The 13705-nt window shown below is 41.5% G+C and overlaps 1 protein-coding gene across 3 annotated transcripts in view; it reads right to left on the bottom strand.

Annotated features, from left to right (window-relative positions):
- FOXK2 (forkhead box K2) overlaps positions 1 to 13705 on the bottom strand; it is an 85542-nt gene that overhangs the window by 50836 nt on the left and 21001 nt on the right. The window contains exon 1 of one of the 3 annotated variants that reach the window (XM_059732182.1): positions 9548 to 9972. The exons of the other annotated variants lie outside the window; for them this stretch is intronic. Within the exon in view, the coding sequence (XP_059588165.1) occupies positions 9548 to 9924 (377 nt within the window). The 5' untranslated portion in view covers positions 9925 to 9972. Of the gene's footprint in view, positions 1 to 9547; positions 9973 to 13705 lie in introns of those variants that run through there. 3 annotated transcript variants of the gene reach the window in all.

Here is a 13705-nt window from a genome sequence, read left to right as displayed (position 1 = left end):
TAAATGTCACAAATACCGTATACAGAGTTAAATTCACCCGTTCTTCTAGTCATATGCTCCCTGTTCATCTGTTCAAGGCTGATGTTAGCCTTTTTCTGTTACAGAATCTCGTTATGAGCTCCCAGTGAATTATTTCACTATACCCCTAAATCCTTTTCAGAATTGCTACTATTGAGGATGCAGGCCCCTGTTCTGAAGGAATGTCCAGGAAACTATTTCTAAACACAACTTTACATTTTGCTTGAATAGGTCCACTTTACCAAACAATCCCAGGCATTCTGTTCTCACCGTTATTTACTACTCTACTGATCTTTGCATTATTTGTAAATTTTATCAGACATGATAATGTGTTTACTTTTGGCTTGCTGATAAAAAAAAATTGAATAATGTTGAGCTTCAAACTGATTGCTGTGGAACTCCATGGAAAATACTTCTACTTGCTGCTGATTCTCCATGACAATGCTTTTTAGATGCATTAGCTAGCTCTTAATTTATTTAACGTTTACTTTAAGATATTATATAGGGATATTTTTAATAAGTATATTGCCCAATAAGTCAAACACCTTTTACACTACTTACAAACTATTTTTTACAAGGTTACAAGTAGTATAATTTGATAAAACTACTTCCCCAAAAGCCTCATTGGCTATTAATATATTCCTATACTTTAATTGCATCAATAGCATACCACACAAGTCTTCCCAGGCTTTGTTGTCAGGCTAACCAGGCTCTAGTGACCTGTACCCTCCAGTGTCAAATATCACCTTTACAATATAAGATGCTAGTTAAAGAGAGAATTATATTTTTTAAACATCTCTTTTAGTAGAATCTTAAAATTAATTCAGTTTTACACTAATTCTATGTAATTTATTTTTGCCACTTCAGACAGCTTTGACAGAGAAATTACCTTAGTTGGTTTTACTCTGTGGTTCTGACTCTGCAAACACTTAAACATGTACAACTTTACTAACATGAGCTAATGGGAATACTTACATGCTTAAAATAAAGCAGGTGCCTAACTGTCTGCAAATTAAGACTTAAGTAATTTTCATTTTCTGGTTCTTATGGACCAGCAAAATGGTGATATACATACCAGCTATACTGGTAATATGAACTGCACAGCTGAAAAAAAAGTTTGTAAGATAAAATCTATGATGGAACTTAAGAGAGCTAGTAAACCTGCCTCTACCATTTCGGAAAAATCAGATGCTACAAAACCAAGGATCAATACTACCCAGACTATGAGTACATAAAAGCCGGGAGACACCATACAGTCCAGCACTCTCACTTAAGCAATATAATGTAATATTTGCTTCCCATATTAGTCCACAAAGATTTGTGATACAAATAAGTTTTTCCCCCATGCCTACTGTGAATATGTCAAAAATCTCAGAGGCAGAAGGTCACAGGAAATAACTGTCATTATGTTTTCACTTTTTAGAGCCAAAAGTGAGGCAGTTGATAAAACTATCATCTTAACAGCACAACATGAAGTTTAATGGGAGACAATAGCTAGTTAGTACACTTATGTCCCTTTATAAAACTCTTAAAGATGACAGAGGTGACCTCAAACTACACTATGATCTTAAGTGTACAGATTTTTTTTCAGAATATACTCCTGGAAATTTTTCCTATATTTACACAACTTTAGACAAATTAGTTAAATATAGGGCTACCAAAACCCTCAAAAAACATTCTTGCATTTTTCAATAAATGTAAGAGTCAGATGCATGAGCTACTTTCCTATTTTGACTATTTTAATATTGGGCTTGCTATGAAAAATTATTCGGACTGAGCAATAGGATACCGCCTCCCCAAAATACAAGATATACTCAAAAAGCTGGTATTCTTTCCGAAGCAAAGACTATTTTCTAAGATACACATACTTTGACCCATGCCTAGAACTTGCAAGGCAACATCTTATTGCCTGGATATCTCTGGCCACTGATATGAAATACACAACTACTATTAAATGGTCCCAATTATTTTGAAAGGTTGAAAAGTTACTATTGTGTTATTTTCCCTGTTTTCATCTTAAATTCAATTTATTAACCTTACTAAAAATAAAATTAAGGACAATTTAAATATCTTATTTCTAAAAACCAGCTATCATTACTTAACTCCTTAAAAAGAGTTGTAGAAAAGCATCATATTTAATTTAGGCATGAATAAGCCCATGCATACAATTGTGTAATGGGGATCTCAGAAGTCATCTTATGTTTCTATTGCACATAAGCAAATTCTTAAGTGGAATAAATATTTTTCAGGTTTTATAAAAACAGACAAAATATTTTCTCCTGTTAGAATACAGTCTGCTTTTAAGGCAAATCATCAATCCTTCTCTTTCACAATTAAGAGTTGCAAAGAAGAGAGCCTACTGATATTTTTAGATGATTTCCTGGTTTCCCCCCAATTCATTTAGCTATATGGGGAATATATTTGCTTTTATAGTCAACTGACATGCATGATTATTCACACGGTTATTAAACGGGCATAAAATTATCTTAAATAAATGTTAGGAGGAGCCACCTAAATCCCTTTCACATCATGGACACAAAACACCTTGAAGCAAACAAAATAAACTGGTCTAAGTGCAACATCTTGAGGGTTCACCTGCAAAGACCAGTATTTGAAGATATGTAATACAGTAATGTTTTTTAAATATTCAAACTGATAGTCTGTGTTCAATTGTGAATGAATAAAAATTGTTTTCCTTTTGTATACTGCAAAAAAACCAAAACCTGTTAACCAAAAAATGACTATATATAAACTTATTATCTTTTTGTAGTCTCATTTCAAATAGCATGGTTCTATCCAGTTTACAACACACATCTGATAATGATCAATGAGCTGCTACTGATCAATGAAATGTAGCTAAACTCCTCCTGATTTTTAAGAGATTTAATTTAAAGCAGCCAAAAATTTAAACTTCAATCTGACTATGAAAATGTATTATGTCAATGGACAAACACGTAAGCCATTTCAAAAAGTAAACTAAAAATTCTGAGGTTTGATTGGTAGGCCACATGCAGAACTTTTAGATTTTAGTTTCACACTTAAAACTACAAATCAATACAAATTACTCCAAGGAACACCTCCTCCTGCCCCCCACCCAAATTTCTCCCCCTCAAACACAAACCTCAACTACAAGGTTCAACATTTCAACTATGCCCGGTTCAAATTGTTATATTTATGGCAATGGGGTCTAAAAAAACAACCCATGTGACAAACCCATCTTGTTTGAAGTTTTTACCTGGTTCCAATGGAAGCTTCAGGTTCAAGGGAAAGTAGATATGCACCTTGTAGATTAACTACAGAAGCATAAATTATCATGAACTTCATGAGATGCTGTGAACGGACAGCATAAAGTGGAGTAAGTGATCTGAAAACAAAAGTTTGGAAAAAAAGAGAGCGAGAGAGAGCTTCAGACTGTTCAAAAACGTGTTTTTAGAAGTGTCAGAAGTATCCAGCTCTTAGATTCATAGATTGTTAGGGGCTGGAAGGGACCTCAGAAGATCATCAGGTCCAGCCCCCTGCACCAGGCAGAAAAGACAACTGATGTCAGGTGACCCCAGCAAGGTGACTGTCCAGTCTCCTCTTGAAAATTTCCAGGGTAGGTGACTGCACCACCTCTGGAGGGAGCTTATTCCGTACTCTAGACACCCTAACTGTAAAGAACCTTTTCCTAATGTTGAGCCTGAAACAGTCTTCTAGGAGTTTGTGGTCATTACTCCTGGTTTTCCCCAAGGGTGCCCTGGTGAACAGTTGTTCATGGAGCCCTTGATGTATTGCCCTGATGCAGCAATAAGCTGCTACCAAGTCCCCTCTCAGCCTTCTCTCTTTCAGGCTGAAGTGTCCCAGATCTCTCAGTCTTTCCTTGTATGGCTTGCCGTGCAAATCTCTGATCGTATGGGTGGCCCTCCTCTGGACTCTCTCAAGCTTTACCACATCGTTGTTAAAGTGCGGCGCCCAGAACTGGATGCAGTACTCCAGCTGTGGTCTCACCAGTGCTGAGTAAAGTGGAAGAATCACTTCCTTGGTTTTGCTTGAGATGCATTGGTTGATGCATACCAGAGTATTATTTGCCCTACTGGATACAGCATCGCACTGCCAGCTCATATTTATACTATGGTCAATTATTACCCCCAGGTCCCTTTCATTTGCGATGCTGGCCAGTTTGGCAAAGTTTCTCTTATATTCATGGAGAAAACATTTAAAATGTGAATGGAATGTAAGCCAATACAAGACTACAAATATCATCCGAATCAGCTAGCAACCACTCTAGAAGAGCTGTTACGTCCCATTCATCTCAATTGTTAACTCAATCCTAGTGACACTTTGAGTATCAGATGCACGCACAGAACACATGCAATCATGGTCCTAATTCATACAGTAACTGCACCTGTGCACACAATTCAAATAACTGCAATTACAAGTGCACAAAGGGCACTGAAATAGTTGTGGTTCTGTAGAGCCCCCAGACATCACTCCCTTCACCCAAGTGATATTGAAAGACACCATAATTTCACTAAGCAGAAGTTTAATTAGTACACAGAGTCATCATCTTCATAACTTAATTTTAATGAGTGGGACAGCTACTGTGATTTAAGGGCAGTGAAATGCCCACTGAGTCAGTGGTCTGGTCCACAAATCAAAATTAAAAATTAAACTTGGTCCTCTCCACAGAACAAGTGGGAAAATCTAGTATATAGATATTTAACATTTGTAGTCTTCAACAAGTGATGAGTTGACTAGGGATGCTAATTAATCAGTTGCAACAGGACACCTTGAGCTAAGGTCACTATGCACTTATCTAGACAGCTGAACATATTCTATACACTCAGTATACTGTATGCACTGCAATACTATTTAAATTTAAATGGCATATCATTTAATTGAAAATGTAAATGGTATATCATTTCCTAATGATAAATTAATTTTTACAAAGCAAAAATCATCAGTAACATACAAAGTGTGGAGTTTCTTTACAATACTCACTGCCAGACTTGCTGCCTAAAGACATACAAGGCCAGCATTTCAAGGACCTTCAAGCTCTCAAGTGTATATTACTGAACAAAGATACTTCCAATCTATTGAGAGCAATGGGAAATTATATATCAGGGGCGGGCAATTATTTCGGGTGGAGGGCCGCTTACTGTGAGTTTGGCAAGCCATTGAAGGCTGCACGACAGGCAGTCAGGGGAAGATAAATATTACTTTTCTAAATTTTTTAGGGGCCCTGCAGGCCGGATAGAATGGAATGGTCTGGTGGGCCGCATTCGGCCCGCGGGCCGCATTTTGCCCACCCCTGTTATACATGTTATATATCTTAGGCACAACACCACTATTACCAACGGCTGTGGTCCCCTCCTTTTCTCTCCCCGCCCACATAAGATACAACATACTTTATGCTTGCCAACTGAACTACTGAAATGCTACTGTATTTCTCAATTCCTATTAACCAGATAAGAGAATAATTGAATTTATAACCGTCTTCAATATCACCATTAATAAACTTTCATGCGATCTATTAGCTCATCACTTTGACTTTACTTACATAGCATATGAAGTAACTATCACATCACACATTTTAACATTTTCCTAGATGTTCTGTGTTGCTTTCTTAAATTTAACCCACAGTAACTACACACAGTACATTTCCCTTTATCAAGTGGAAGACATTTTTATTGTTTTAGGTTTAGTATCCATTTCATGGCATCATGGGATGAAAAAAAATACAATACATGATGTACTTTAAAATTTCAGTCTCAAAATGCCACTATTAACTGAACCAACCATGCTTCCATGGAAGCTGGCAGGAGCTGTGACAGACTTCAATCTGAAACCAATTCAATAACTATAGTTATAAGATAAATGTTATCTTATAATGGGTCTTAGGAAGGTTCACTTCCTAAAGAGGTTACTTAAATCCATGCAAACTTGTAAAGTTTAGTTGAGATTTCAAAACACTTTGTTGTCATGCTTCAGTTTTCATACTGAAAGAGGAGCTACTTACTGAATGTAAACAGAAAATTGCTACAACTTCCTCTCTACCCAGTATACACAAGTCCTGTTAAACACAACAAAACCTACACCATTTCCATATAGCATAGATTTCTGAATCATGAGCAAAACCTTCAGAAGTGTTATCCAAAGGAATTTCCAATGACTGAGGCAGTTAGCTAATCAACAGCAACAAAACATGTAACATTAGCTGGCATTTATCTTTGTAATATGCTTTATTATAGCAACAAATGTAGCATTACATTTATTCAACTGTCAAGGATTCCTTCTCCCCAGATCTTTACATTACACACTCTGCAAGAGATTGCAACAATAGATGTCAACTTCTCTTTTCCAGAAACAGGAAAAACAGTAACACCATAAAATGGTGTTCAAATATTAATTGTACTTAAGCCATTTCAGTTCTGCATAGCAAAAAAAAAAAAATTTCAATTTGTAGAAGATGCTGGGTTTGTGATACTTTTTATTTTATTCTGCTTTAAGCTTCACTGGCTTCTGTACTTCTGAGACATTTGGAAAGATTTTTATTCCTGATCAACTATGGCCCACAGGCTGGATCTGGCCCATGAAGTGATTTCATCTGACCCACAGAGATGAACAGCAAGCACATTTGTGGCAATTTGACATGAGGGAAATAGCAGCTCAGTCTGCTGTTGCTCAAGTCTGCTGCTCCTAAAAGGTTGCCAACCCTGAACTTTATCCTTTCCCATTATGAAAACAGAGAGAGGTAGTTGGCCATCTTAGTCTGAAATCAAGCAGAAAAAGGCAGGACACACTGGCACATCAGAGACTATCTGGTTCAGAAAGGCATAAGCTTCAGAAGATGACAGCCTACTTCATCATCTGGAATGTATAGTGGCAGCTTTCTGGTTTTGTGAAGCTCTGTTTCATCTGATGAAATAGGCTGTCAACTCGGAAAACTTATGCCTCCCTAAGCCATTTACTCTCTTGGGTGCCACCCTGTGCCATCTTTTGCCATTAGGAAAATAGTTGGAAAGACTGCCCTTTACTGTTATTGGAGTTTCAAACTGCCCTGGATTTTTGTTTACCTACTTACTACTGCATCAGCATTGAGATTAACACTGTTCTGGGAATAAGGCTGCCAAGTACTGTAATAGGCTGAACACACACACCACAGTATGCAGATTCTATGAAAATAATGGCTATTGAAGGAAACAAAAGCCAAGAGATATTACACAGCATCCTAAAAATTAATTCCTTTTAACCTCCAGCTCCTTAGTCAGGTTTTAAAACTACTTCAAAAACTAAAATTTAAAAGGCTGGACCAAGCAGAGTTTAATATTTGCTTCTAAATGTCCTTTGCTGTTATGGGATTTTAAAAATTACAGTTTGATCACAAGATATGCTGCTGGAAGCTTAACAGAATTCTTGAAGTATGCATTATCATCAGGGTCATAAGTAGTAAGATATGAACACTGTATCATTAAAAAATTAAAATATGAGTTTAAATTAAAATGCATCTTACTAAATAGATCTACCTCACTTGGATTTATCTAAATAACCTGATTTTTATTTAAAACTTAACAGATAAGCTTCAATTTGTCAGTTTAAATCCATGATGAAATTTGAGAATGGGACTTCAAACATTAGTCATCATCAACAACACTTCAGAGTAATGACTTGCTATAAGCAAACTAATGATGACTGCTTTGAATTTGCCCAACCACCCTTTTACCATATAAAGAACTTCACAAAGCCAGAAACCTGCTACTCCACCAAACGTTAATTTAAAAGCTTACCTTTTACATAAATGGTCTTTTTTATGTTGCAAAAATGGCATACATAAGCTGTGCAACGGCATTTAGGAGTACGTAGATCTCATTCAACAACCCACTGGTGGCACTGTCAATCTTGTCTGTCCTTACAGTAAGTTATTCATGCATCACTTAACTAAAGAAATGGATCCATTTAGTGTTCAGTGCTGTTCTATGAATTTCTAACAACCTTCGTAGGTGTGATACCTTCTTCACACAGCTTGATTTACCACCACACCTACATTCTATAATCTGTACATACTACTTTAAACAACTTGCACATCTCAAAAGTGAGGGCTACTACCATGCATTCCAAGAAATGGTGCAATCATTTAACACAATCAGTTTCAAGCAGACACCAGTTTCCTTACTGCTGCCTCCACTGCCAAGACAATGCAACTTCGCATTAAAAATGATTTGTTGATAAAACAGAAACAAGAAACTAAAGAATAGGGGCGTGTATAACATTCTCCTGACCACAGTCTGCATTAGAATATGGAAAAAATATAGATTTAAAAGAAAGGTAACACAAAATACAATTCAAGATTCACATCAAGAGCCTAACAAAAGCAGGATGCAGTAAATGTGCTGTGCTTGTGACAATTTAGGTATTTCATAAAAATTTGCAAGCAGATTAAATCACTCAAATTAGCTTTAATCCGTTTAGAGGATGTCAGAGACAACGCTCAGACTTGTTAAAAATCGTCTTTATTAATACTCAATGTGTGTTTTTAGGTTTAAAACGACAGTGCACTTCCCCCCCCCATTTTAAAAATATGATCAGATAAAATTATTTAAAAGGAAATCAACTACAACACAGAAAAAAAACAAACCCAGACTAGCTACATGACAAAGTGATTAAGATTAAAAAAGCAAAAATAGAAGTTACAGTTGTTAGAGGTCAAACATGTCATCCAACTGTATTTATGATTATACAGCACTATGCACACAGCCACTTAAACCCTTTCAAAATTAGCATTTCCTAGAAAGCATGGGTTTGAGATGGTATGATTTTTTTTTTGATTTTTTTTTTTTTTTTTTAATGGCTGTGCTACTTGAAGAGAAACTACATAAAATATGGAAAGGGTGGGGGGGTGTTGTTGTTATTTTTTTTTAAAGGAAAAGGAAGAAAAAAAAAGCAGAGCTACTAAGCTCTGCCCCTGGTTTTCTAAATAAAGTTTAAAAAAGCAGTGGTAAACAAGCCTGTGCTATTACCAGTATGAAACAAGCCGCTCAAGCATTTTCAGCTAATTTTTAAGGAGTTACAGCAATCTTTTAGACATTTCTGTCTGCCTGATGATATCTCGACATGTTGTAAAGGTCTCTGTTCCTACAGTCTCACACAGGTGACAACACCTCAGGTCAGGACTGGGACACACCGGCGTGTCTTGAAGTGTATCAGGCTGCAGGTTTCTTCAGCAAAGCCCTGCGCCGAGACGGGCAACATCCAGGGAAGCTGCAGCAACGTGCTCCCCTCCCGTCCCCTCCCTCAGGAGCACCCCCCGCGCCCCGGCGGAAAGTGAGCCCGGCGCGTGCACTTCCCCGGGGCAGCGCAGGGACAGAAAAATATCCCCCCGGAGGGGCTCCGCGCGGGGGGACGCTGCCCCGGCGCCGAGGCCCCCGGCTGTCACGCAGCACGCAGCGGAGCGGGGCAGCGCCCCCCGCCTCCAGCAGGGGTCCCCGGGGAGCGGGGGGAGGCGCCGGCGCGGCGCGGCCGGGCCCGGGTTCGGGCCCGTACTCGTACTCACACTCGGGGCAGCTGCAGCGGCGGCGCCCCGCGCCTCTGGAACACGCCGTCCACGAAGACGCCGTTCTTGCCGAGGCAGCGCAGGTAGAAATCGCCCCCTCCGCCGCCGCCGCCCGCTGCTCCCCCGCCGGCAGCGGCAGCGGCGTCCCCCTGCGGCGGAGGCGGCGGCCCGTCCGGCCCGGCCGGCGGCGGCGGCGGGGGCGCGGCGGTGAAGATCTCCAGGTGGCGGCGGGAGATGAAGCTGGAGTGGCCCATGCTCACGTCCACCGAGCCCTGCGACGAGTTGCGGCCGATGGTCACCGAGCGCTTCTTCATGAGGTACTCGAACTCGCGGCCCTCCAGCCGCGCCACGGCCGCCGCCGCCGCCGCTGCCGCCATCTTAGCGAACGGGCCGCCCGCGCCGCGCCGCGCCGCCCGGCCCCGCCGCCCGCACCGGCCCCGCCGCCGCCGCCGCCGCCGCCGCCGCCAGACACTGAGCAGGGAAGGGGGTGCCGCTCAACCCAGCCTGACGCAGGCCGCTGACTGCTGATGGACGGCGCCGCGCGGCCAATGCGCGGCCCGCACGCCCATGGGCCTATGCGGCGGCGGCCAATGGCGAGCGGCGCCGGGGCCCGGCGCAGCGCAGCATGTTCGGTTGCGAGCCCCGAGAACGCGGCGGCGGCCTGGAAAACGCGGCGGCGGAGTCGGCGGGCGGCCGGCCCGGAGCTGCCCCGCTGGAGTCGATGGCAGCCTGCGGGGCTGGGCGCGGCGGACACCCGGCCCGGCTGCCGGGGACCGACCTCGGCCCCAGCGCGGAGGGGCCGAGCGGCCTGCGGGAATCCTCCGCCCGCTGCCGCCCTCCTCGTGCTCGTGACGCGCTGCAGCGGCCGGGGCCTCGCGTGGCACTGGGTGTCCACAGCCCCCGGCTCTGCCCGGCGCTCAGCGGGCACCACGCGACGCTGGGGCGGGGGCAGTGCCCCAGGTGCTCCCACAGCCCTGTCTGGAAGCGGCCCCTGTTCCCCAGCGCAGGGCAGAAGAGGGGGAAATAGTCCCTGTTCTTTCACCTTAGCCAAGATGGTCCAGAAATCAGGTCTTAGGGTGACAGCTGTTATCAGACCAAGGGTGGCAGTGGGACAGCTTTAGACCAGCTTTTGAATGCAAGACCCTCTTCACCAGGATCCAAGGAAGAGCATCTTGCATTTGAGAGCTTGTCTAACTCCATCCCAATTATGTGGCTGGCTCAGGATGAGGGCTGGCCCCAAGACAGCCTGGCCTCCTGCGTGAAGATCTCTCAACCGCCTTTGTGCCCTTGCTGGCCCTGGCGTAGATGCTTTCAAAACCAGCAGGTTCCTTCCCACACAGCACTAGCAGGGAGAGGGAAAAGCAAGGACCGCGTTTTCAAGCATTACCATACGTGACATTGGCAAAATAAGTTACATTGCCTATACCGCCAAGGCCCTCAGAGGGCCAGCAGGATTTATTCCAATGCCCATAAAAAAAGTTCCAAACTCAGCCTTAACCAATTTAACTAAACATGTTTCTAAGCTAATGTTATCAAAGTGGTGCAATTATTTGTGGACATACAAACCAACTGAAGACATGCTGTTCTAAGTTTCTTTACAAACTTCAATCTAACTTTTGGGTCTAGATAAGGCTCAGTCCTTGTCCATAAAACAGGAATAACAACTACAAGCACAGAGAGAGAGAGTAACCTGCCAGCTATCCAAAGGTAGTATTGGATGAATCCTCCTGTGCACGACCCTAGCCGGGTAGCCACACCACCTCTTTCCCCTCAAGATCAGGTTGCTACCAAGAGCTGTGTACACATCATCAGACTCATTTTCTAAAGAAAGTGATTCTGTTCTGTACAACGAATACATACAATAAAGACAAGCTTTTGTGCATGGTAATAGGTGAGGTTGTACCAGCTGCTCCCCTCAACTGTGAACCATCCAAGCCTTGAAGAGCAGGATAGTTCAAAGAAGACACAAGGATACATTTCTCAGGGATATATTGCAGCAATCAAGACTCCTACGTGATTGTGTTTTGTCACTTCCAGAAGGAGCTAGGTGTAGGGCATAAGAGGTGTGATTTCCCCCTCAACATGTATCCTCACAAATAAGGGCATAATCTTGCCTCTAGTTTGTTCCCTGAAGGGAGCCACTTTCAATTTTTTCCACTCTAACTCAGATCGATGGGTTTTCTTCTTTCAATATTTTAAAAGTAGATTACAAGTTGCTCTCTGCTAACACCTCTTTTCCCCTCCTGTACTTAAAACACAGATGTTAGATGTTCTAAAATCACGAACAATTCCTATGAGTATTCACACTATGGTCAAAACATACTAGACGAAAGGCCAGAAATACAAACATGGAATTCACATCAGCATTGCTGATGTTGCCTTTTTTTTTTTTTTTTTTAATTATAATCTATAGAGAGACAGGAATGCCCCATGCTTCTTGCATTTAGTGTTTCAAACATAACATATCTTTGACATTTGCACTCACCCAGAACCTTACCTGTCTGAAGCCCTATAGAAACATTTGCATATTTCTATTCAATCATAATAAAAACATGAAATCACGACATTTTCTTGGTAAGAATACGTATGATGAACATGCAGGAAAAACTGCTGCTCAGACCTGGTAGAAGAGGGAATGAAAAGTTTTAACAAGTTATTTAGTATCTTAACTGATCATTTGCTTTTTAGTGTTTGTATTATTGGAAAAGGCAGGGGAGAAAGCATTGCTGGCAGGGGGAATATGTTTGTATTACATTTATGAAACGTATAACTATATTTAGACTTGTCGCAAACAGACACCTAGCCCATGCTTGCAAAGCAATAACACCTACTTACTCAGGGCCTGAACTGGAATCCTACATAGCATAACTATACCTTTTTCGGTTCCATCGTGGCTAATATGTTTTTAAACACATAGCCATTGCAAGGAATTAAGGCTACCTACAGGCATGAGCCCCACAAACATTTCCACAGAATACTTCAAAAGCAGCCGTTAATGTATTTTCAATCAATTTTCGTTTGGCAGTATAATACTATAAATATTAATGGAATGTTGGCCAACAGTTGTTTTATTCATACTAAAAATTAGACATTTAAACAAATTCGTCAAAGTATTCAGTGAGATATGTATACTTCTCTACAGACCTTGAATACATTTGGAAATTTATTTCTTTCATACTGTAGCCACAAACAATTAATTTAAGAGGCTAACCTTAGACACCTACTGTATTGTCTCACATACAACACGCTCACATACACAGCTTGTTTCTGAAAGGCACAAGGGGGGGGGGAGGGGGAGGTGCAGAAGAGATCTTTCCTGGTAGTAGGATAATGAGCAGCAGCAAAGAGCCAAGCCTGTGGATCACTACAGATTTCACTTTCAGTTTCAGTGCTAAGCAGCAGACCCCACTGTTTCTGCATTTCTTACATATAATATACACACTCAGATTTCCAGCAGCTGATTTTTGGAAAAAATTACATGTTGTGTGTGAGAAAATAAGGTAATCCTTGCCAGGCTGAATTTAAAAGTTTTTGAAGCTGTAAATGAATAGGCAGGCATGTAAATGCAGAAGTAAATATAAGGATCTGCCTTAACACATGCATTTTTTTTAAACTCACAACACATTGCTTTGAACACAACATGCAGTATCAGGGCAGTGGTCAGGATTATATTCCCTGGGAGTATAAAACAAGTGCAGGCCCTTTCAAGTCAACGGAGTTTTCCACACACACCAGCAGTGAGTTTGGTTGTTAGACACATATTTGCATCTCTGCATAACGTCCATGAAGATCGGTTCCAAATGGAAAAAAAAAGCAGACTACAGTAATATATTGCTATGGGTTATTTTTTTCTTAATCTCTTTTGCTGAATCTAACTTGCACTTTGGGGTTTAGAGTGAGACTTTCTTCTATACCAAAATATACCCAACATAGGAAGAGTGCAGGCAGTTGTGACTATGTCTGATTCTCAATTTACCCTACCCTTGGCACTGATATAGATTACAGCAGCCTAGGGCCTGCTTTAGTTACAACAGCTAGCTAGGGATCACAAGAGCCATTGGTATACCCATTGGTGGTTGTAGGCAAACAGCCAGACAAGAACTGCTATAGGGGTCCCACCTCCTCCCTAATACACCACCTACACCCAGATGATGAAAG

Source organism: Alligator mississippiensis, chromosome 8 (genome assembly GCF_030867095.1).
Source record: "Alligator mississippiensis isolate rAllMis1 chromosome 8, rAllMis1, whole genome shotgun sequence".
In the NCBI taxonomy this organism is placed as follows: Eukaryota; Metazoa; Chordata; order Crocodylia; family Alligatoridae; genus Alligator; species Alligator mississippiensis.
This window is presented reverse-complemented; position numbering and strand designations above follow the sequence as displayed.